The 25414-nt window shown below is 43.6% G+C and overlaps 1 protein-coding gene across 8 annotated transcripts in view; it reads left to right on the plus strand.

Annotated features, from left to right (window-relative positions):
* The window catches only part of LARP1B (La ribonucleoprotein 1B), a 113956-nt gene that overhangs the window by 36716 nt on the left and 51826 nt on the right, over positions 1-25414 (plus strand). For all 8 annotated transcript variants that reach the window (XM_043545547.1, XM_043545548.1, XM_043545550.1 and 5 more), the window contains 4 exons: positions 9571-9714; positions 14810-14953; positions 15241-15409; positions 19326-19470. In XM_043545547.1, coding sequence (XP_043401482.1) covers positions 9571-9714; positions 14810-14953; positions 15241-15409; positions 19326-19470 — 602 coding nt within the window. The remainder of the gene's footprint in view (positions 1-9570; positions 9715-14809; positions 14954-15240; positions 15410-19325; positions 19471-25414) is intronic.

The raw sequence follows: 25414 nt of genomic DNA on the forward strand, positions 1-25414 counted from the left end.
AGCACCCTCGGATGCATTAGACCTGGAGCCATGGACTTGTGCATGTCCAGCTTTTCTAAATAGTCCTTAACCTGTTCTTTCATCACTGAGGGCTGCTCACCTCCTCTCTATACTGTGTTGCCCAGAACAGCAGTGTGGGTGCTGACCTTGTCTGTGAAGACCTAGGCAAAAAGAGCATTGAGTACTTCAGCTTTTTCCACATCGTCTGTCACTAGGTTGCCTCCCCCATTCATTAAGGGTCCCACACTTTCCCTGACCTTTTTCTTGTTGCTAACATACCTGTAGAAACCCTTCTTGTTACCCTTCACATCCCTTGCCAGCTGCAACTGCAGTTGCGTTTTGTCCTTGCTGATTACACCCCTGCATGTTCAAGTAATATTTTTATACGCCTCCCTAGTCATCTGACCAAGTTTCCGCTTCTTGCAAGCTTCCTTTTTGTGTTTAAGCTCACTGAAGATTTGATAAGCCAAGCTGCCTCCTGCCATATTTGCTATTCTTTCTGCACATCGGGATGGTTTGTTCTTGCGCCCTCAATAAGGCTTCTTTAAAATATAGCCAGCTTTCCTGGACTCCTTTCCCCCTCATATTAGCCTCCCAGGGGATCCTGCCCATCAGTTCCCTAAGGGAGTCAGTCTGCTTTTCTGAAGTCCAGGGTCCATATTTTGCTGGTCTCCTTTCTTCCTTTTGTGAGGATCCTGAACTCAACCAACTCATGGTCACTGCTGCCCAGATTACCACCTACTTCTGCTTCCCCTACCAATTCTTCCCTGTTTGTAAGCAGCAGGTCAAGAGGAGAATGGCCCCTGATTGGTTCCTCCAGTAGTTGCACCAGGAAGTTGTCCCTAACACTCTCCAAAAACTTCCTGGGTTGTCTGTGCACTGCTGCATTGCTCTCCCAGCAGATGTCAGGGTGATTGAAGTCCCCCATTAGAACCAGGGCCTGTGTTCTGGAAACTTCAGTTAATTATTTGAAGAAAGCCTCGTCTACCTCATCCTCCTGGTCCGGTGGTCTATATCAGTGCTTCTCAAGCTATCTGATGTGGGGGACTGGCAATTTTTTTTCCCAATATTCTCGCAGACCGGCAGCTGATGGCTTGTGGACCGGCACCAGTCCGCGGACTACCACTTTGAGTAGCACTGGTCTATAGCACACACCCACCATGACATCTTGTTGCTCTTGCTTCTAAACTTAACCCAAAGGCTCTCAACAGGCTTTTCTCCAGTTTCATACTGGAGCTCTGAGCAATCATACCGCTCTCTTACATACAATGCAACTCCTCTACCTTTCCTCTCCTGCCTATCCTTCCTGAACAGTTTATACCCGTCCATGACGGTGTTCCAGTCCATGTGAGCTACCCCACCAAGTCTCTGTTGTTGCAATCACATCATAGTTCTTTGACTGTGCCAGGACTTCCATTTCTTCCTGCTTGTTTCCAAGGCTTCTTGCGTTCGTGTACATGCACCTAAGATAACTAGCCGATTGCCCTGCTTTCTCAGTATGAATCAGGAGCGCCCCCTCCCCCCCCCCCCGCACCTTCCTCCTTGTGTTTTCTCCCGGTATCCCACTTCCCCACTTACCTCAGGGCTTAGGTCACTGTCCCCCGGTGAACCTAGTTTAAAGCCCTCCTCACTAGGTTAGCAGCCTGCCTGCAAAGATACTCTTGCCTCTGTTAGTTAGGTGGATCCCATCTCTTGCTAGCAATCCTTCTTCCCATCACAACATCCCATGGTCAAGGAATCCAAAGCCCTCTCTCCAACACCACCTGCGTAACCACGCATTTACCTCCACAATTCGACGGTACCTACCTGGGCCTTTTCCTTCAACAGGGAGGATGAACGAGAACACAACTTGCGCCTCAGACTCCTTTATCCTTCTTCCCAGAGCCACGTAGTCTGCAGTGTCCCACTTAAGGTCATTCTTGGCAGTATCATTGGTGCCCATGACTTGTCAAAGAAGAGTAAATTCGTAAGAGAGTGCTCCATGGTCTACTGTCCTTCCTGAGAGCTGTTTACAGAAAGAAGTTTTGCTAAATCTATTGATTCCACTTCTGTCTTAATCTGGACAAGCTAGTTTAGGAGGGGCCACTTGAGATTTTGGGATTTAAAACAGTATTTTCTCCACAGTAAAATATGGAAAATAAAATGGATACTGTATTATATGCATCTTGCAAAGACACATTTTAAAAACTCAAATGGATAAAGTATAACCCATACGCTTAGATCAGTTTGTGGGACAGCACAAATAATGAGAACTATAACTAAGTCTGAAGTTGGAAAATAACTTGAGATCTATAAGCCTTCAGCTTTAAGAAGTTCTGGATAGGTTGTATACTGGTATTTAAGGCAAATATATCCAAAAATTGGAGAACACTTTCTAAAAATATTGATCTAGAGTTGCAAATAGTGGATAATGCACAAAACTGGAAATTCCAAATACAGCTGAGTTTTTATTAGTGAATAACACGTCATATTCTTGGCTCCTTTTATAGAATATGCCAGGCAAGAACAAAATTTGTGTTCTATTAACAGAGAATCTTATGCTTTGGAACACAGTTTGGTATCATTTATACCTAAAAAACTGACAAAAACAATACTTGTTAAAACAGAAGTCTCCACTATAGGGTAAAAGGTCTTGGTGTTCTATCACACGAAACTGTTATTTTTTGTAATGATAATGGTGAATCTTTTAGCCTTGTGTTGATGCAAAAAAATATTTGTCAACTTTAAAATATATATTCCATCGGAAGTCTGAAGAACTTAAATCTGAATTATCTGATTCATATGTTGGTATCTGATATTTTTTATTCATGATCCATATTGCTTTTTTTTTTTTTTTTTTTTGCATAAGACTTAAGGTGCCTCTCCCACCTCCCAACCAACTGCAGAATAGCAGATGTTATGGTTAAAGAGCTAGATCAGAGGTGGGCAAACTATGGCCCGCAGGCCACATCCGGCCTGCGGGACCGTCCGGCCCGGTCCCTGAGCTCCCAGCTGGGGAGGCGAGCTCCTGGCCCCTCCCCCACAGCGACGCCAGCGCTCTGGCCTGCCGCTCCTCCTGGGCGGTGTGGCTGGCTCCAGCAGGGCTGCAAGCTCCTGCTGCTCTGAGCAGCATGGTAAGGGGGTGGGGAGCGGAGGGGTTGGATAAGAGGCAGGGGACGGGGAGCAGGGGGCGGTTGGATGAGGCGGGAGGTTCTGGGGGGGGTAGTCAGGAAACGGGGAGAAGGGGGGGTTGGATAGGCATGGGAGTCCTGGGGTGGGGGGGGGAATGTCAGGGGTGGGGGTGTGGATAGGGCTCGGGGCACTCAAGGGACAGGGAGCAGTTGGGGGTTGGATAGGGGGTGGGGTCCCAGGAGGCCTGGCAGGAATGTGGATAGGGGTCGGGGGGGGCACTCGGGACAGGGAGCGGGGGGGGTTGGATAGGGGGTTGGATCCCAGGGGGGCAGTTAGGGGCGGGGGTCCCAGAAGGGGCGGTCAGGGGACAAGGAGCAGAGGGGGTTGGCTGGGTCGGGGGTCATGAGGGGGGCAGTCAGGCAATGGGAAGTGGTAGGAGGCAGAGGCCAGGCTTCCAGCCTTCCCTAACCGGCCCTCCATACAGTTTCACAACTCTGAAGTGGCCCTCCAGCCAGAAAGTTTGCCTACCCCTGAGCTAGATAACGTTATGAATCTTTTTACCCTTTTGCTATTAAGATATTTTTCTTATATGCTTCATCTTAGTGTTTGTTATACTTTAGCATACCACAACTTATCGTTGTCAGGAACATAAAATCTCCATCGCCTGGAACTAAGGTCTTTTCTTTCTGTTATGAAGGTATCCCACATTCTTCTTCTAATGATGGTCCCTATGTATATTCCACACACAGGTATGCATGCGTGCCATGCATCTAAGTCTGGAAATACTTGAAAGCAGCATCTGTTGGTCCACATATGTACAGTAGCTTACCTCATGCTCCTGACCGAGGGTATAGGAGGCAGTGTGGGTCAATGCTTCTGTAGTTCCTTCCTGATGCATGGCCTGAGTTACAATTGTCCTTGTTTTCATTGCATAACTTATCAAAAAAAAATTGTAAATAGTTGAATTCTTAAGTTAGTTAAAATGTATAGTATAGAGTACTTTTCTCCCCAGTTGGGAAGCCTTTCCCCAGCTCTGGGACTATGCCCAGGGTCCTGGGATTCAAGAATTGCATCTTCTGCCATTGATCTTCTCCATCAGTCACAAATATCAATGTATCCTGTACTGTCAGGGTGAGGTGCATATCTCTGCAAAGTGCAGCATCTGTTGCTCTTTCCTGCCCAGGAGCTTTGCCTATGGAAGCCCTGATGGAGAATACTATGACGTCCCTCTCCGATATGGGCCATCGGGACCCCTATGTACATCAGACCCCTCAATTGACCAGCAGTATCTCTCCAAGCATGTGCCTTGGAGTGGAGCTCTCACCATCTAAGCCCATCTTTGCAGAGCGCTCTCATGGGAGCAAGGACAAATCCCTATTGAGGACCATCCATAAGAAGCACATTTCCTCTGAGCCTGTGCAGGTGGTGTGAAACGTCACATATGGAACCTAAGGAACAGGCTCCGATGAAGACCACCTGATTGGAGGGCAAGATGTGTAAAAAGAAAGCTCCATTTGTCACCTTGATGCCAAATCATCAGTGCAGTAAGTAGGCATTTTAGCACCTGAGGCGAGCAAGCATATTTGCACCCCTTACTAGAGACCTGTGAGGGACTATTTTTTTAATTCAGTCCCACTCTGCGATACCCATTCCCACCTGCTCCTGCATTGTTTGTTGAATTTTTATCTTGCAACTGCTGTTATGCCAGCAGGTTCTGCAGGATCCCAGTCATGCTGCCTACCCTGCAGTATTAAGTATTGCCACTCTTACGTCTGCACTGCTGCTGGCAGCGGCGCTACCTTCAAAGCTGGGCAGCCAGAGAGCAGTGGCTGCTGGCCAGAGCATTTCATGTTGTTTGTGGTGCAGGAGGACTATTTTTTTTAATCCTGATCCCCTCCCACCCCACAATTCCCACGCCTACCTGTTACAGCATTTTTGATTTAAAAAAAAAAAAAAAAAATTATCCTACTCCTGCTACTGTGGCAGTGAGTCCTGTGGGATCCCAGTCCTGCTGTAGGGCTCTACCTCCTATCGTTTATTTGTCCGCCCCATTTTTCTACTCTTCTGCACGTTTCTCCCCTCCTCTCCCCCCGGCTTTGCACCCTGGGTTCGCCCCACCCTGGTTATGGTCCTGTGAATCATCAGGATAGATGTTCGCTGGTTTTGTCTACAAGTGATGGTCTGGACCCATTGTCAGTACTGCCTCATCCATGTAAAGACTGTCCATTTGCTGCAGATGCACTGGATCTGTCCGTTTTAACTGTGGGAACCCCTCAGGCATGAGAGCATACCAAGACTTTTGTAACACCAGAGGATATATTCCTTCCTTATCCATGGTCTCCACTTCTTTCTGGCCTGGCCCTCCTGAGGGATGTCCTTATCCAGAGGAGGCAGGTACATAACTGTCTGAGAAGCTGTCTCACCTCCAGCCTTCTGGAAGGAGTGCCCCGGCACCGACAGTACTGCTGCTGCCGATGAAGCAATTCTCGAACTGAGATGAATCAGAGGAGATGGCCGCATGGGTATTTCCATGGAGGCAGTTGAGCCCCAATAGACAGTTGAGAGGTTACATTTGCTGTTCCACTGGATACGCCTCCCAGGGACCGCTGGTAGTGGTTTTCTTGGGAGTTCCCCGCAACTGATTGATCCCTCTTTCGAGTCTTATTGGGGTTCATTGGATCCTTATGGCAGGCATCCGGACCCCTCTCAAGTTATATCATGCCTGTTCCTCTCGCAAGCTGGTTCCATCAGTGTACGAGGAGGGAAGAGGTGCAACTGGATCCGATGGTTTCACTGGGTGCTTCTTCACTGGGCAAGGTGGTCACTACTTCCTCAGATTTCATCAGGTTGGCGACAGGGTTTTTCATACAAGTTTTAAATGCCCTAGGCATTTCTCAATGAAGAAAAGTCTGTTTTGTTACCCACCAGTCAATAAACTTTTTATAGGGGCGAAATTTGGACACAGTTTCCACTAAAGTGTTCACAAAAGGTTTCATGCAATGAGCAACTTGATGTCACACATCATCCACAGAACATGAGCCACAGTACACAAGGTGCCTTTTACTTTTAGGCCCCCACGTGCACCTGTGTGACTCCTTTTGCCAGACTTCACTTGCAGTGCCTGCAGGCTTGGCTCCACTTGATCTATCAACCATCAAGGACCACATCAACTCCAAGGTGGTAGTTCCCGTTAGAGTTGTCACCTCCCTAACTAAGCGCTTGGCTACACTTGGAAGTTGGATCACATTAAATCAGCTCTGGGCGCCCTAGCTCCTGAGGTGTCCACACTGGCAAGGCACCCTGAGTCCGCGGCTGGAGCACCTCTGGTAATCCACCTCCACAGAAGCACAGAGCTTGCTGTGCCTTGGCTGAAATGCTGGGGTGTCAGTGTGGACGAAGTGTTGCATAACTGTGCTGTGGTTGGCCTCCGGAAACGTCCCATAATCCCTTGAAGTCAAGTGGCCATTCTCATCATTGTTTGGAACTCTGCTGCAAACATGCGGATATCCCCTTTCAAAGCTCTGTTTCTGACAGCCAGCATGCTTATCTGCTCTGGGACACAAAGCAAACCATTACATAGGAATGGTCCTGCTGCAGAGGCAGGCGTGTTTGTGTGTGTGTGTGAGAGAGAGGCCGGGGGGTGGGGGGGACTGATGTCAGGGTTCCCCCTGCTGCTGTCTGAACTTACAAGACCACATGCTGACACATTCTCTGTCCCCCAAAACAGTGTCTCCCCCCACATACACACAACACACTCCCTGTCACACTTGACCTACCCACCCCCCCCCATTGAAAAACAGGCTGCAGTCACTTGCTACACGCTGAAGCCACTTGGCATCTGAGGCATTGCAAGAGCTGCTAATGTGGCCACGCCACTGTGCTTGCAGCTGACAGAGTGAACACATGGCAGCGCTTTCCCTGCTGCGGTCTCTGAGGGCTGGTTTAACTCCTGGCACTCTACATCTGCAAGTATAGCCATAGTCTTAGTGGTCAAACCCAGAAAAGGTCATAGTGGGAGTTCCCTTCAACAATGCCACTTCCAGGGCCACCAGTATGACAGACAAGCTTCCCTTTTGGGGTGGGATGCTTAGGGCACTAGGTCCCCATGAAAAGCCAGACTACATATAAATTTACTGGAACTGAGGTTGATCCTCCTTGCATGCAAGGTCTTCCTTTCACTTATATGCTCACTCTGTATACACATAATATTGGACATTATCACCATGGTGGTCCTATATAAACACACAGGGAGGTCTCATCCATTCTGCCAGGAAGTTGTCAGACTTTGGAAGAAGGATGTCAGGAACTGCATTGCAATACAGGCCACATATCTTACGGGTATTCACAACTCCCTGGCATACAAATTAAGCAGAATCTTGTTGATAGGCCATGAGTGGCAGGTTCGTGATGCAGTCCTAAGTGAGATTTTACACAGCAAGTTATTTTGCTATGGGACCTCTTTGAGTTGCAAATGAACAGAACGCTCCCCCTATTGTGACTCTCAAGGTAACACTTTACTGATGTCCTGGATGAACGGCCTCAGATTGCATTGCCTCCCATTCCACTGCTTCTGCAACTCATAGGGAAGATGCATCGCAACAAAGCCAACATCATTCTTCTTGTACCCCACTGGCCCAGACAGCTTTGGTTCACAGAATTTCTATTGATGTCTGCCCCCCAACAATCAGGATCTGCCTGTTCCTGAATCTCCTGAAGCCAGACGGGGGAAGACCAAACATTCCAGTTTGGGCTCATGCCACCTTACCTCCCATCCTGGTTTTTGGATGGGTGTTGTAAATAGAATGCTCCTGTTCTGCCCCAGTTCATGTGATCCTTAACCACAGTCCAAAAGAGTCTACTAAAACCTATCATCAGGCTAAATGGAGACGCTTTTCAGCAACAAAATCATTGTTCTCCAGAGAGTCTAGAACTGGAATGGCTGCAGTATATCCTGTCCCTAAAGACTTCCAGGGTCTCTCTTGGCTTCTTAGGAGTATACCTAGCAGTGATTAGTGCCTGCCTTCCTCCGGTGTTCTTTACTCTCCCAGCTACAGTATGATTCATGAAAGGCCTGATCAGGACCTTCCCACCAGTGCTTAAACCTACCCCTCAATGGCATGTTAACCTCATCCTGTCCAAGCTCACTAGCCCACCTTTCAACACCATAGCGACTTGTGCCATGTCCACCTATCCACATAGATGGCATTCTTAGTAGCTGTCACCTCAGGTAGGAGGGTCAGTGAGCTCAGAGGTATCATGGTGGACCTTCCTGTTAAAGCGTTTCACAAAGAAAAGATTTCTCTTTGACTACACTCAAGTTTCTTCAAAGATTGAGTTCCACAACAGTCAAATAATACTTACCTTTATTATTACCAAAACCTCACACTTCCTCTGAAGACATGAGTTCACTTTGATGTCCGGCAGGCCCTGGTGTTCTAACTACAAAGATACAAGCCTATTGGGAAATGACCCAGACTCTCTTGCCATAGCAGATATTGCATGGGCAAGCCATATCATCCCAGAGGATTTCTAAGTGGGTCTCAGGATGCATCTTAAAGTGCTACAAGATATCAAACATTCTTCCCCTTGGGGGTGTCACAGCTCACTCTATCTCTGTCAGACATTCTGCTGCAGAACATCTGCAGAGAGGCCACCTGGAGTTTGATTCACACATTTATGACACACTGCGCTCTAGTTCATGCCTCAGCTGTTGATGTAGTGGTGGGATCAGTAGTGCTGCAAGCATCTTTGCTACCAGCTTCCTCTTACCAGCCTCTAGTCAGAATACTGCTTGCCAATCACCCATGTGTGGAATACTCACAGGGACCATCACTCAAAGTAGTGGAGGTTTCTTACTGTAACGGAGGTTCTTCAAGATGTGTGGTCCCTATCTGTACTCCACTATCCCCCTCCCCTGCCATCTACTATGCTTTGGATCCTGTTGGATTTGCAGTAAGAGGTGGAACTGAAGAGGCGTCAACCCCCACTGCCCCTTAAGCCCCTGGTCGGGAACAAGAGGAGAACTACTGCATGTGTGCGGGCCAACAGACACTGCTTTGAAGAAGTTCTGGACTTGGGCGCATGGCCTGCATGCATACCCACATGTGGAGTACAGATAGGGACCACTCATCTCAAAGAACCTCCAGTTACAATAAGTAACCTCCCTTTGCGGTTCCTCCTTTAAGCTTTACCAAACTCACTTCAGTTATTAGATTCAAGGCTTACTTAAGATATATCCTGTAAAACTGAAAAGTTACTATTTTCTGATTTTATTTTTACTTACAGCATTGGTATTAAAATCTTTCCTGTTGTTTAAATATTTTAGGTTAATTATTTAAGAGCTACTAATTCTTCCTTTAAAAATGAATTACACAATATATTCTAAACAGCTAAATTATAGTGAAATGCCAAGCTGCACCGTAGTTAAGGTTGAGAATTTTTTTTTTTCACTTTTTTAAGGTAACAAGCAGAAGTGGGTACCACTTCATTTAGATGATGTAAGACCAGATAGCCAAGAAGGAACAGGCTCTCGAAATAGTTCAAGATCTCAGCCAGAAACAAGCAAAGTAGTGCCATACAACAACAGACGAAACGAGTCAAGAAGTAAGTGGTTTTCAATCCTAACTCTGGCTTTTACAGTGGTTCCCATCATTGTGGTATCTGAGTGCCTAAGTATAACTTAACATTTTTGTTCATTGAATATTCATGTCAGTTAAAGTAAAACAGTGATAGAAACTCGGTATGTTGTGAGACTGGATGTTAAAGCCTGTCCATGTGACCTGTTAAGGGCCTTTTTTCTTGACCTTTCTTATTCCAATACTGAGTGTCTCCTGAACAGACTTTAGTAACATGGTTGGTTGTGCAGAAGCTTGACTTTAGCATTAACAATGCAATAATTTATCTGAAAGAACTAAATTGTAGTTAGTTACTCTGAGTAGTTGAATAGTGAACGGAAAAAAAATTTTTTTAAACGGTTTAAGATTTTCACTCATGCTGTGTGTGTGTGTGTGTGTACATGCACACAATTGCAAATAATAAATCACTGCCAAATACATTGTTAACATAGTTAAGGTTGTTGAGCACTGACTCGTGCCCTTTCAGAATGTGGAGAGTGGCCAGACTTAACCTCTCAAAACCAGAAAATAAAAAGTTACGGTGATGTCTTACCACACCCCCATACAATCTTAACTCTGACCTTTGAGAGAGGTCCCTGTGAGAGATTAGAGGATGGTACCCTTCTTGAGCCTGTGGAGCACAGCAAAGAGAGTGAAGGTTAGTGTGAGAGGGGGGTAATCTTAAACTTTTCTTGACTAGGATATATGTTGAGTTTAGGTCCAGTTTAGCAAATATGTGTAGGTCGGATTTAGCTAACTCTTGACCACTTTACTGACTCCAGACAAACTACTAAAGACTTGTCAGATGTTAATACCTGTTCATTGTCCTAAGCATTTCCTCGGAGACGTCACCTTACCTTCAGTTAGCCCTGACTGAGCCTTATAGTACACTATGATGTATGCCAGAAGACCACTTGACCTCCCCTGAGCCATAGCATGGAACAGAGGATGCATGGCAGTGAGAGTGCCAGTGCTGATGTGAAATTCTAGTGAGCACTGAACATGTAAGAGCGCTTGAATGAATTGAAACAAACATGTATTCCCTAATCTTATTGAAATATCTACTGGAATGTCTGCCTCTGTAGGACACAGTGGCAGTTATTCCACCAACCCTGAAACGCAACAGATATTTTAAAATCTTTAATATATGATATTTAGAGCTAAAAGGGCCATCTGCTTTAAATCATCTGCTCAGGCCTCCTGCAAATGTGCGTCAGAAAATAGGAATCTAGAAATTTGCGGCTACTAATCCCTAAATCAGTACAGCTAGTGAGAATCATGGGGTGTGTGTAAAGAGGAATGATGGTAGAGAATTGTGTTGGACACAACACAGCACACAACAGAAAATCACAGATTTTTCTTAGGGGTATGTTAGGTTTGGTTTGGTCCCAGTGCCTACTGCCAGCTCCAGCAGGGCAGAATTAAAGTGCTGGAGGAGAAGTTTCTATATTTCTTAGCTTTGAGGCCTCAGCTTAGCCCTACTTCAGTATTCTAGGAAGGACATGAAGCAGTGCTAAGCCACTTTCACTCTGATAAAGTTTTTGGTAGTGAATTTCCCTTTTGAGAAAGTGGTGATAGTGAGGCAGGAATGATTAAGGGGTGGTTGTGAGCAGGGCTGTCCCTAGCTATTCTGGGGCCCTACACAGCCCCCCGCCCCCACGGGGGGGGCTGGCTTGGAGGACAGGGGGGTACCACACCCAGCACTCACTGGTGGCGTGGCTGGGGCTGGGCTGTTGCAGTTCCCGCTGCTGGTGAGTGCAGGCCTGTCCCTGCTGCACTCCTCGGGGGAGTGGGGGTGGAAGGAGGCAGGGCTGGGGCGGGGAAGAAAAAGGCAAGGGCTTTGGGGAAGGGGTGGATTTGGGGCAGGGCTTGGGCGGAGCAGGGGTGGGAAGAGGCGGGGCCGGGGCGGAGCAGGGGCGGGGACCATGGGGAAGAGGCCGAGCAGGGGCTGGAGCAGTACGCAGCTGCGCAGGGCACCAGGAAATTGGGTCCCCAAAATTTCCTGGTGCTCTATGCAGCTGCGTACTTCGCTTATGGGTAAGAACGGCCCTGGTTGCGAGGTGGGTACAATGAGGCTTTCTGTACATACCTCTTCACCATTCAGCTACCAGTTCCACCTTCCTCGTGGCTCTCTCCATGCTCTGGTGAGTGTGGATAGATCTCGGGGGAAAAAGAAAGATGGTGCAACTGTGAGGAGGAGTACTTGTGCCAGCTGGATGCAGGAAGGGGGAGTAGAATGGAACTCCAGAGTCCTTACACCAGATCTGGGTCTAGTGTGTGTATGGAGAAGTAGCTGTGCGCACCTGTCTTTAGAATAGGAGGCTCATGGATGTGTATATAGTGGCCTATTGGTCTCAATTCAATGTTGTCAGCTGATTCTGGTGGTAGTGAATACAGCCTAAAACAAAAGCTCTGAAAGATGTGAACTGCTTAATTCATTGCAGTGGGTGTCTTCATCCTCCCTCCCTTGGGCTCAGTGCTTTTACACCTGTGCTGTCCATGGAGCATGCCTGTTCAGAACTTCACACTCTGGCCTCAGCATTGTGTGCCTGGTGCTTGTACCAAGCATGCCTGTTCCTATGCCCAGCACATTGCTGGTTTGTCAAGTCTAGTGCTTCTCGGCAGGAGTTCAGCCAACATTTTTGCAATAGACCTCATTTATCCTGGCTGGGATTCTTCCACTGGTATCTCTGGTCTGACTGTCTCAGTTTGGCAACTAGTGCCTCCTGTAACAGCCTGTCCCATACTACCATACATATCCCAGGCACAGTAGTGTCCACCATACTATCCCATGGTGGGATAGGTATATTTATGGGATGCCAAGCTTCATCAAAATTGCATACACCTCTCACATTTCCAAAAGGAACTGTATTGTGGCTGCAGACACCAAGCAAAGGCACGTTGAGAGCACTAATGTGCACATCATTCAAATCTCCAGAGGAGAGTCATGACCCTTGGGTTCAGGGGACAGTCAGTGCTTGTTCCCCTAAACCAGCATTTAGGTACAGTACTGTGGCACTCACGAAGAGTTTTCTGCAGAAACATTAGCTTACAGGGAAACAAACTCTAAGTAGAGTTGCTTAAGCTTTTATAGTGCAATAAAGTTTAAATTTTCTAAAATTATCCATGGTAGTGTTAGTAACTGAGCTTGGGAGCAATCAAATTATATACATAGCTGAGAGTTGAAGCCTTATTCTTTTTCTAGCTCTGCACTAATAAAAATATAAGAATCTGAACATTTTATAAATAGCTCCCTTTTGGAAGAGGAGGCACTATATCTCAGAAATCTCTTGACCTAAGTTTGGACCACACAGTCTGCTCCAGACCCCCTTGTGGTACATCTGTCTTCAAGACACTGTTTGTATGTCACAGGTTTGGTCACAGAGATGCCCTTGGGACTGTCACCTGACATGCTGGAATCACCTCTGAGCCCGTTTTTCCTGCCAGCTTGGGATTCCAGAACTCTGCCTTGTTGAGCCAGACACGCTAGTCTGCTGCAACACAGACCCAGGTCTGGTCCACACCCCCCAAAGCTGCAGACTTTAACCAGAAACTGCTCAGCAGGTCACCCATCTCCAGCACCCAGACACCCAATTCCCAATGGGATCCAAACCCCAAATCCTTTTTACTCTGTATAAAGCTTATACAGGATAAACTCATAAATTGTCTGACCTATGTAACACTGGTGGAGAGATGTGCAAAGCTGTTTGATCCCCCAGCTATTAATCACTTACTCTGGGTTAATTAATAAACAAAAGTGGTTTTATTAAGTATAAAAAGTACGATTTAAGTGGTTTCAAATAATAACAGACAGAACAAAGTAAGTGACCAAGCAAAAACACGCAAGTCTAAGCCTAATACATTAAGAAACTGATACAGGTAATATCTCACCCTCAGAGATGTTTCAATAAGCTTCTTTCACAGATTAGACTCCTTCCTAGACTGGGCCTAATCCTTTCCCCTGGTACAGTCCAGCTCAGGTGGTAACTAGGTGTTTTCTCATGACTGGCAGCCCCCTTTGTTCTGTTCCATCCCCTTCTATAACTTTGTCACAAGGCGGGAATCTTTTATCTCTGGGTCTCCCCCTTCCCCTCCCCCCCCCCCCTCGAAATGGAAAAGCACCAGATTTAAGGTGGATTCCAGTATTATGTGACATGGTCACATGTCCTATGAGACCTCATTCTTCATTACCCAGAGGCTGGCCCGCGTGCACCGGGGAAGGTTTGCAGGTAAACACAGCCATTTACAGGCAATTGTCCTAGTCAGTGGGAGCCATCCAGGTTCCAAACCACTATTAATGGCCCACACTTTGCATAATTACAGTAATACCCCAGAGTTATACTTCATATTCCTAGTTTCAGATGCAAGAATGATACATTCATACAAATAGGGTGAACGCACTCAGTAGATTATAAGCTTTGGAATGATACCTTACAAGAGACCTTTTGCATAAAGCATATTCCAGTTATATTTTATTCACACTCATTAGCATATTTCCATAAAATATATGGAGTGCAACGTCACACCGTATATATGTGAATTTTAGAGCAATTTGAATGTTACAGCTGCCCCATAGGGAGCTGATTTTATCTGCAGAACACCTTGGTCAAATGATCCCAAATTTTCACTGCTAACTTTATCCCTAGTCATGATGAGGTATGGAAATTTTCAGAATAATATGAGTATGAATGTAGATTTGAGACCACTTAGAAATATTAGCTGTTTAGAGAGCTCACATTCCAACTAAATTAATACAACAACCCTAGGGCCCTGGTGATGCAGTACAGTTTCCAAGAGAATCCGAGTATGCCTGTGGACTTTAAAACATTTCAAAATATTGTTAAAGAGCGAATGTTAGCCTTAAATATGGAATGGCTAAGGCCATTCCATAGTTTTTGTTTTGAAATCAGTTATACTTGAAAATCACTTCCTTCTTTACTAGTCAGCTTCTGTGATGTTTGACTTACGCTTTACAGTGCAAACCGATGTACCTAATACCCATGGAATAATTCTCTGAGGTTATTTATTCATGGTGGAAACTCTCAATTGATTGTCTATACAGTACGTTTTTTTTTCTTTTAAAGCTTGGCGCCGTGATAGAGAGAAGAGAGATGACCATGATGAAGTTTCCAGTGTGAGAAGTGAGGGTGGCAGCATTCGAGGATTCTTTAGAGGCAGAGGAAGAGGGCGTGGCAGAGGAAGAGGCCGTGGCAGAGGAAACCCTCGAAGTATGAGAGTAGATGTTAAAGATGGAAAATATAACTTAAGATTTAAACATTTAAGTTGTACAACTCTCCCTTGCCACAAATCAAATCCTGTATATAAATCCATGTGGTTTGCATGTCACATTGCAAGTAGTATATCTTTAACACTTTTTACTGAGAACAGATACTGAATGCCTGTTGCACAAATAATACAGTTTGTTTATATCCCTTACAATATTTTTGTATTGGATTTTTCTCTTTATCTTAAATTCTTTTCCTTCCCCTGACTTTTCACGCCATTCTTTTTGAAGTGAACTATGAGTATTCGTATGGTTACCAAGAACTATATGGTGAAAGGACCAATCAGCCATTTCAACCAGACCTTAATAGTAGTATGATGTATTACTATGACGATGGAACAGGAGTACAAATGTATTCTGTGGATGAAGCACTGCTCAAAGAATACATTAAACGTCAAATGTAAGTACACTGCATAATGTATGAATTTTTTTTAGACAAAATTCAGGAATCTACTTAAGATAAAATTCATTTCAAACAACGTTTGACCTCTCAGTCTTCAGTGTACTATGTAAGTAGCACTGAAGATACTAGCTACCAACCATTTGAGGTTTATTCATTACTAGTAAATATCTGCTTAATTATGCTGAGTAATAGGGTGAAAAAACCCTGAATATCTGAGAAGTGGGAACTTTGAGAAAGATCTTCAATCTTCCTGCACTGTAGTCTGCCTTTAATCCATGTACCTTCCTTATTTATGGTACATATCCTCCTTTACTTGGTCTTGAAGTTGAAGTATGGATGTCTGTCTGCTTGTCCTTTAGAGTACTGTTGGTCTGTTAGCATGTAAGACACTTTCCTGGGTATGTAGCTCAAGTTTCTGAAGGGACTTTTCCCCCATTGTTCTCAGTTTCTTTAAAAACAATCTTTTCAGCTCTGTATTTTATCAGTGTGTTTCACCTGAAAGAACCAAATAAGAATGTTTTTTTTAAATGAGCCATATACTTGATTTTTCAATAATCTGAAATGCTTACTTTCTCATGTACGCCATTAAGGAGCGAGAAACTATTTGGAAGGCTGATTATCGCAAAGAGGCATATCATGCAAAATCCTGGAACATGCTAAGTCACTACTGAAAAGGGACATTTTCCACCCCTGGCTGATATTCTACATTTGCCAGTGGCATTTCTCTGTGATGCTTTTGTGGTGGATTATATTGCCCTTGTATTCCATGAAGCAATTTGCTTATTTTACTCTGGCTTCTTTTGTAACAGTTGATGCAAAAAAAAAAATTTTTTTTGAAGAAAAAGGCCTCTTTAAGCGCAGAAAGAATCTGACATATGGCTCTCAACTTCAAGCCTATATTGCAATCTTTTTGTAACTCTTGCTGCCAGGCCCCTCTGAGACCTGCCAGTGGACGTGCAGCTCCTTATCAGAATAATCAGCCTCCACTGCCCTCAAGATAAGTGAGGGAGGAGCACAGACACTCCATGGTTGGTCAGATTTCTGGGCATGCAGTGTCCAGGTCTCCTAAGGTAGGACACATTGATGGCCCCCTTGATGCTCAGCAAAATGTCACACATTGGTCACATCTGACTTCTGATGTTGTTTGTATTTTCTTTTAGCACAAGATGTTGGCAAGTGTCAGTTAAAGCCTTAAGATGGCTGGTTAACCAGAGTCATTGGTCACCTGGCCTGTTCAAAATCTCTAAGATTCATTGGTTATAGAATTTGCCTTTCACAAGAGATACTGTTAAGCACGTTTAGAATATAACTTCATTTTTTCCCCTCATTTCGAATGGTTCTGGGAATCTGTGAGGTTCCATAATCTTTTCCTTTCTCATTGTATTTGAACAAAGGGATGGAAAGCTACCTTTCTTCCTCAATTATTTTTTAAATGTCATCTAAATGGAAGCGTTTAACCTTCTGCTTCTGATATTTTTCTAATTATAAATTATGAAAGCTAGAAGTTCATGCAAAATAAACTTGTACAGAATGTTTAGCCCTCCAGAGAGGAGTTCTTTTTGGAGTCCAAGGAAGTAAGGATATTTTGAACAAATAAGGTTGTATCCTTATATATAAATGAGTTTTAGAACTATTAACCTCTTAACGTGGAAAATGTTAAATCTATTTCTGAGAACAAAAATGTCAAGAGTGATTTTATACATGTAATGGGGACCAACTTGATTGGGGAGAAGGATTATTATAGGTATGTATATTAACATTTATTTTAAAGCAAATGTGACTAAGTATATACTGCGTCAGACTTCAAACTTTGTGTTGATTCTTCAAAAATGCTTTGGTTCACATCGAAAAGTAGATTACATTTCAAGTTATCACAGGAGTATATCCAAACTTACATCTCTGGAGGGGAGGGAAAATAAGCCCAAAAGACTTTAGAGAAAGACAGGAAGAACATAAAAATAAACATTTTCATTAGTCAGAGGGGTAGCCGTGTTAGTCTGGATCTGTAAAAGCAGCAAAGAGTCCTATGGCACCTTATAGACTAACAGACGTATTGGAGCATAAGCTTTTGTGGGTGAATACCCACTTCATCAGATGCATTTCATCACCCATGAAAGCTTATGCTCCAATACATCTGTTAGTCTATAAGGTGCCACAGGACTCTTTGCTGCATGTTCATTAATGTTCTTTCAAATTCCCTTTTCCAGATCGGTGGATACCAGTAAAGTAGTTAAGAGTTTGAGTCAACTTCAGTTTCCTTTATTCATTCTTGCTTTTGGAACTTCAGAGATTAGGTCGAACACATCTCGGGTTTTACCTATACCTTATTGATGTAAAGGTAACAGTTTAGTTAACAGTGTTAGTGTGTCTGTACTTGTTTGTCTTTCCTCTGGGAAAAGTACGTTAGGATTTCAGAATAGCATGTGGAATATTATTGGGGGGAATAAAGGTTGGGTCCTAGTCAGTTGTGCATAGGGACTTCACTGATCAAAGTTTACTTTGCTTACAGCATGCTGAAGAAGTTCCTGCTTTTCAGGCAAAAAGAGCCGTAAAGACTCTTCTGTGCTGGTTCAGACTTTTAAGTGGCGGCTTACATCTCTTCCAGTTCTGAAGTTTTCTGACTGTTCTCTGCTGGAGTTAAGTCTTTCATGAAGAGTGCTAGCTCTTCAAGCTTTTTTGGTACTGAAGGCTATGAAGAAAGAATAAATTGGGTTTCTCCTTTACAGCTCAGAGTCAATGGTGACATTGCAGTCCCTTTTTGGTACCTTCTGTCTTGAGTCCAACTTCATGAGAGGCTTTCATCTACATTAATGCCTTACCTTTTCAGCATTCAGATCCTCTCAGCATTCTGCTCTCAACTCCCTCTTTTCCTAAAGTATCCAGTTCCTAAAGGACCACATTCATACTATCTTCCACTGTAAGAAATTAGGGAGCATGTAAACAGTCTCACGCAGGATCTGTCTGAGGGGTCCCGCTGTTTGGTAGTCATTGCCAGTTTGAGCTTCCATACCTCTTCCAGGATGTCTTCAGGTTTATATCTTTCTGTAGTGGCTCCCAATTATAATTCCTTCATTCCTTTACACCATCATTTGATTTGGTAGAACTTGACATCTTGGGATCATTTCATAAAGCAACTTAATCACCCTAGAGACTTTCCTCTTCCCTCAACCTATCCCTCCCCTGAGCTGGGGTACCTAGACAGCCTGTTGCACCTTTTTTTTTCCTCCCACGTCTCACCCTCTTTATACCCTTTATTTTTGAAGAACTTAACTTTTGCCAAGTACCCTTGGGAGCATTCAGGCACTACGCCTCAGTGTACTGAACAATGGAAAGTGTGTTTTTTCTGCTTCTTTCTTTCTCACCTGAGCTTGCATGAAGATATGATCTAGACTGCATGCCTGTGCTTATGCCTTCGCCCTAGGATAGGGCACCTAAACATTCTGATCTGCTGGGTACCTGAGTAGGAGAAAAAGATACAGATCAGGATGGAGATATTGATACAACTATATGGGGAATCATCCACATGAATGCTGAGAGAATACCATTACCCTCTCATCCATGTAAGAAGGAGAAAAGAAGGATCAGAAAAGGAATATTACTTTTCTATTTTGCTTTTGTCATTCATTTATGCTAGTTGGGTGAATGAGAAATGAGGCCTCAATTATACTTTGGATGAGTGTACTGTACTGATCACGTTAAAGTACTGTTTCATTTGGTTTATTTGATTACCTAGTCTGTTTTTATAACTTTTAGCTCATAAGTAACAAACGTACAGTGATAAATATCAATCTTTTTGATAGTAAAATATACCAAATTTTGTAATAAAGATTTTGACAAGGATGAACTTGGATTAAAAATAATTAAAGAAACTATACGCTACATTGGGCTCACATTTACATGTTTCTCTCTCCAGTGAGTATTATTTCAGCATAGAAAATTTGGAAAGAGACTTTTTTCTGAGGAGAAAGATGGACCAACAAGGATTCTTGCCGATTTCTTTAATTGCCAGCTTCCATCGTGTGCAAGCTCTGACTACAAATGTTAACCTAATTTTAGAGGTAAAGTGATTTAAATGCATGTACACAATTTTGCATAGTTTTAAAATTTATTACAATCAAATCTTGAAAACCCCATTCACCTATTTGCAAGTGGCAGGGTGTAAGTATTTCTTGTTGAGTGTGGCTGGCCTAAACAATCAATTTCTTCAGAATATAATTTTTTTTTTTAAAAAAAAAGTTGCCAGCCAATTAAGGCTACACCAAGAACCTTCCAGCTGTGAACAGTATAAACTGATGCAGTGCTGTCTGCTAGCAGATGGCATTGCTGCTGCTCATAGCTTTGCCAAGAAGTGGCAAAGTAAAACTAACAAAAGGGCTTCACTATTGCTTTTCAGAAATCTGTGGGCAGTAGTGAAACTGTCATTTATGTCTGTTTCACATTGCTGTTGGCAAAGCTGCATAACAACAGGTAGACAAGTATTCACAACGTGGGGAAAATTTCAAAAAACAGAGACTGGAGGAGGTGCAGGGTAGTAGAAACTTTCCTCTCCCCTTCTTGCAGCAGCCAAGAGTCTGGGAGAAGGTTAGAGGACTGAAGAGCCCTTCCTTTTCATGCCTCCCCTTCAGCATCCAGGAAGCATTCTAGAGGGAGAAGACCAGAATGATGCTTCTCGCAGCAGCTGGTGGGGTTGTGTGGTGAGCTTCAGATTTATCAGATACCTACTATCAGAGACTGATCCAAAAGATGGAATGCCAAGCCAGAGAAAGCACCTTAGTAGAAATCACTGTAGCATGAGGTAGCCTGGAAACTGCACTGCTCACTGGTGCTAAACCTTATTGGTATGTTCTCTTCTCCCCACCCACCTCCAGTCTAGTAGACTCCAATCAGTTAGTCCTCCAGCTACTAGGTGTTTGTCAATCTATGCTAACAAGAATTGGGTTACACTGATAAGGATCCAATAAGTAGACCACAAATGGAAAAGTTTTTTAATTCTTTGAGTGACCGCTACACATTCCCACTTCGGGATGCACCAGCAGTGCAGCTCTGATGGTGGAACGATTCATAGCCATACCCACTGGAGCATTCTTGCACTCCTTCCTGCCCCCACCTTCACTGTGCGTATTCTGAGGATGAGGCTGTAAAGTAGGTGGCCCTCCAGCTGTCTGTCTCTTCCAACCACAGTTGCAAACAGATTGGAACCTTTCCAGGTCCACCTTTTCAAGTAACCCCGTGCTGTTAGCTAGTTTTAGGAGTAGTTTAATTGTTTTATTTTATTGAAATGTGTTTTGTTTTACAATTATCAGGATACTTATAGGTTCTGCACCCCAGGGTGGTTTCCCATATTCTGAGGCAGATCTGAAGGGAAGGTGGCCAGGATTTAAGATGTGCCTCTTCACCTATTGTCTTTTCTCCATCACTCTTACGAGGTGTGTCATATGCTATCCTAGGGACATTTTCCTTTCCAGTGCACAGTATGCAGGACTTTTACTCCAAGAGCCCGTAAGGAGTGTCAAAATCTGCTCCAAGCCTTTCTGCTGCAGGAGGTCCTATAGACCAAGTCCTCTAGTGCTGATGAATCTGGTTCCAGGAGTAAAGAGTGGCCTGCATTGGCCCCCATTCTTTTGGGAACTAAGAGGCAGCATCCTAATTTTCTGTTCAAGATACCATCCTCTGATCCAGGAAGCAGGGTGGTAAAGCCCTTGGTACCAAAGGAGTCTCATTCCTAATGTAGTAGAATGGTCCAGGTGTCAGTCTCAGCAGAGCTAATTGTGTTAGGAATACCCTTGAATCCAGTACTCCTGGTTTCAGTACCCCTGTCAGTAGGTCCAGTCACTGTTCCAAGTTGCTCTTATTCCTCTGGATTGTGTCCTATAACATCCTTAGATCCTAGACCGAAGCCTAAGGTCGCTGGTCAGGGTAAATCCCTAAAAGCATGTTATACTCTTTCTGTAACGAGTGCTACCATTCTGAATGTCTGGTCCAATGCATCTGTGCTGTCAGTAGGACAAGTTGGATCTGCAAATCCTAAACAGGAAAAGTCTTCCTTCCAAAGGAAAAGATCCTTAAAAACTCAATATGTCATTATCAGACTTCAGGGGAACTCCAACCCAACAATAGTGTTCTTCCTCAGGCTGAGCTGGCTTCAACAATCTATATAACTCCATATGCTCATTTCAGAATGAGAGCTCTGTAACAGGCTAATGAAAAATTACCTGCCAAGTTCAGACAGCATGTCCTTAAGTTATTTCTCCCAAAAGAGGAGCTCCCGTCTCTTACATGATAGACACAGTCAACATCCTGAAAGGAGTGGCATTCGAGCCTCCACTCCCATCAGCAACTATCAGTTGGATGCGTCCACTCTGGAATGGGAGTGCACTTCAATGACCTAATAACCCACAGTCATTGGAAGCACTTTGAACAACAGCTACATATTAGTGTGCTAGAGTTGAAGGCAATCAGTCTAGCTCTCAGATCATTTCTGCCTCACAAGACAAAGTACTCACTGACAATTCAACAACTAAGTTCAGTGTGAACAAACAGGGAGGAGCTCATTCCTCACAACTATGTAAAGATGTTACAATGCTACAGAGCTGGTCCATCCCTCATATTTAGCTGACAGCTCTTCACCTAATGGGAAAAAACAAGTTGGTGGATTATCTCTGCAGAAACAAAGAGGAGTTAACAAAGGAGTTGGTCTCTAAATACATCAGTTGCAAAGAAAATCTTCACTTTCTGGCATCATCCAAAAGTAGATCTGGTGACAGTGAGACACGATGCCAGACACCTGAGCTTCTGCTCCATTTCAGATTCATTCCTAGTCAGCTGGAGAATAGGTCTTTTTCCATACCTTTACCCATTTTCCTTTTAATCCAAAGAATAAAACGGAAGATAAAACCAGAATAATTCCGGTTGCTCAAGCGCGGTCAAGACAAAAGTGCTTTCCAGATCTCCTTCACCTCTTCAAGGTGTATTATACTGTTCTCTACCAGTGACCACAGATCTGTTATCCTCAGCAGGATGGCTGGATTTTGATATAGACTTGTGGTACACCTGGCAGCAAGGTCTGTAGGACACTCTCACTGATTTAGAGAGCCTGTTTGTCAGATGTACAGCACATCCTGGTAAACTCCAGTAAGCAATCTACTCATAAGTGCTATTACTCATAAGTGCTATTACTCATAAGTGCTATTACTCATAAGTGCTATTACTCATAAGTGCTATTACTCTTAAGTGGAGGTCTATGAAAGGTATAGTGTTAAAGGTCTAAGAAGGGTTTTTAAAGGTTTATGAAGGGTATAGTGCCAGTCAAGGATTCCTCGTCATCATGGGACCTTAACTTTGTCCTTACTCAACTTATGAGACCATCATCTCAAACTGAGTGCTTAGTGTTTTATCTATCAATCAAAACAGCATTCATTGTAGCAATAACATCTGCCAGAAGCATAAGCGAACTACAAGCCTTGAAGGCAGAGCCATTGTTCAGTTTTCTACAGAAACAGTGTTCCTTTGTCTACGTTCAAAATTTCTGCCCAAGGTGGTAAATGTCTTCCATCTTAACTAGTCAGTTAGTCTACCAGTCTTTTTCCCAGACTTCTTGCACATTCAGATTAATCAAAACTGTGCACATCAGATGCTAAATAGGCAGTAGCCTTCTGTCTGAAAAAGAACTAGACTTTCTAAAGTCCTCAGATCACTTTGCCTATTACAATTATCTCTGTAAAAAATAATCTTATCACAATGCTTCTCCAAATGGGTTAGACTAAATATGGAGGAGAGTTACAAACTAGCTTCTGCCGCTCTTCCTGCAAGGGTGAGGGTACACTCCACTAGGGCTAAGTCAGTTTCTATAGTAAGGCTTAAACATATTCTCATTATTGAAATCTGAAGAGTTGCAACAGAGTGCTCTGTACACATATTTACGAAATGTTACCTGCTTGATTTAGGTATTGATATGTGATGTGCATTTGGTAGGGCAGTACTCACTGTTGAAATAGGGTGCAGTGTACCATTTTCTTCAGTTGACAGTACTGCTTATCAAACTACCCTAAGAGTGGGAATGTGTAGAGGTCACTCAAAGAAGAAATGAAGGTTACTCCCCTGTAACTGGAGTTCTTCAAGATGGAATCTACACATTCACACTCCCTTCCCACCTTCCTCTCTACTTCAGACTCCTAATTAAAATCTTGGACCTAAGAAAGCAGTGGAAGGAACTGAGCTGACCAGAGGGCCATGTCCCCTTTTATACTTTTGCCCTCAGAACATTCAGGAACAATGAAGAGAAGGATTGGGGGAGGTATGAGAGCTCTTCAGTGGGCACTGCTACAAGAAGGTTTCATTATGAGTTGTATTGCTAGTGCTTCCCAAAAGCGTGAATGTGTGGAGTCCATCTTGAAGAACTGCAGTTTCAGGTTAGTAACCTTCATTTTACTAGGGCAATTGCTCCAAAGCATTTGCTATAATTAAGGTTGCAAAATGGTTTTCATTGATCCTCGGTTTAAAATTTCTCATAATATTCAGAAAACTCCTTTTCTGCTAAAACTTTCCATGCTTGCTTTGTTGGTTTCCTTTTGGGGCAGAAGGGGAAGAATTGAGCTAATTCTGAGCCATGTTTGATTGAATATTTTTTTAACAACTTTTTTTGTGGGGGTGGAGGGAACTGAGTAAACTTTAAGTTGAAATTTTGCATGTAAATGGTGTTCACTGAGAGGAGTACTGTCTTCGTAGATTTCAAAACAGTTGGTTTTGATTAGGTCTGAAGGTTTAACGTGCATACTGTTAAAACATTTAAGTTGTAACGTACTTGCTTCACAAGAGATTAATTGAAAATGTGCGTGCAGCTAAATAGGAACTGGTTGGAAACTTACTGCCAACTTATACCCTTTTCGAATGATCTTTCTTTAAAAACAAACGTGAAATCTTACATGCATAAAGTTGTTCAATTAAAATTGAAGTCACAAAATGAAATGTAAGGGATTCTAGTAAGTGTAAAATAAGAATTTAAAGTTTCAGGTACTTCACCATCTGAGTCATCCTGCCCATTTTTGTGATTGTAGAATCACAGATTTTAAATTTGATTTTTTTTTAAGAATATGCAAAAATAGAACAGTGCAATAATTGAAAAATTTTGTTATGGTAATTTAAATATAGGCATCAGGATAAAGGAATGCAAATAGATCTTGTAATTTCATATTTTTAGCTTTTTTTTAACATGGCTCAGACATGATGGCATTACTAAACATTTTTAGATTATAATTTTAACTAATATACACTGATCTTATGGTCATGCTCTGGACCTTTCTTGTGGTGTTTTTTTTAAATTCCCATTCTTAAACTTTCTCTTCTCTGTTGCTGTGTTAAAGAGCCCCACCAACATGAGAAAACGTGCATTTCATTCCTCAGCCTCCATAGTCAAAGTAGACAAACAGGAAGGATCACCTCCTGTAAATTTCTATTTATTTTTCATCATAGTCGTTACTGGTAATAGTCGGTATGAATTGGATCAAGTGTGATTAAGCTGGCTATATTCTGTTAAGGTTTCAACACCACTATACACATACTATTTGTGATATATGAACAGTAATACTCTTAAGATAAAGTAGACAAAATGTCCTGTAAATCAGTGATTTTCAAACTTATTTAATCAGGCCACCCTTCTTTGTGTCTGTAGTCATTTATGCGCTCGCTCTCTCTCTTCCTCCCGACCCCCCCCCAACCACCACAAGTACATATTTTGCCACCCAGCTCTGAAGTGTACATTGATATCACTTTTCACAGCAGATTTAGCACCACATTGCAACCTTTACTTCTGCGCTGCTGCCGCCATTCCAAGGCTGACAGCCAGAGCCCCCACCGCTTCCCATTGAGGGGGAGGGAAGAAGAGCTTGAGCCCTGGCTGCCTCCCAGTGAAGGATTGGGGTGGGGAGGGAGGAAATCCTGAGCCCAGGTGGCGGGGTTCTGGCTGTCCCCATTATCCCCGCCTCCCAGGTGTGCACGGTTCTTTTG

The sequence above is a fragment of the Chelonia mydas genome, chromosome 4, assembly GCF_015237465.2.
Source record: "Chelonia mydas isolate rCheMyd1 chromosome 4, rCheMyd1.pri.v2, whole genome shotgun sequence".
Classification (NCBI taxonomy): domain Eukaryota; kingdom Metazoa; phylum Chordata; order Testudines; family Cheloniidae; genus Chelonia; species Chelonia mydas.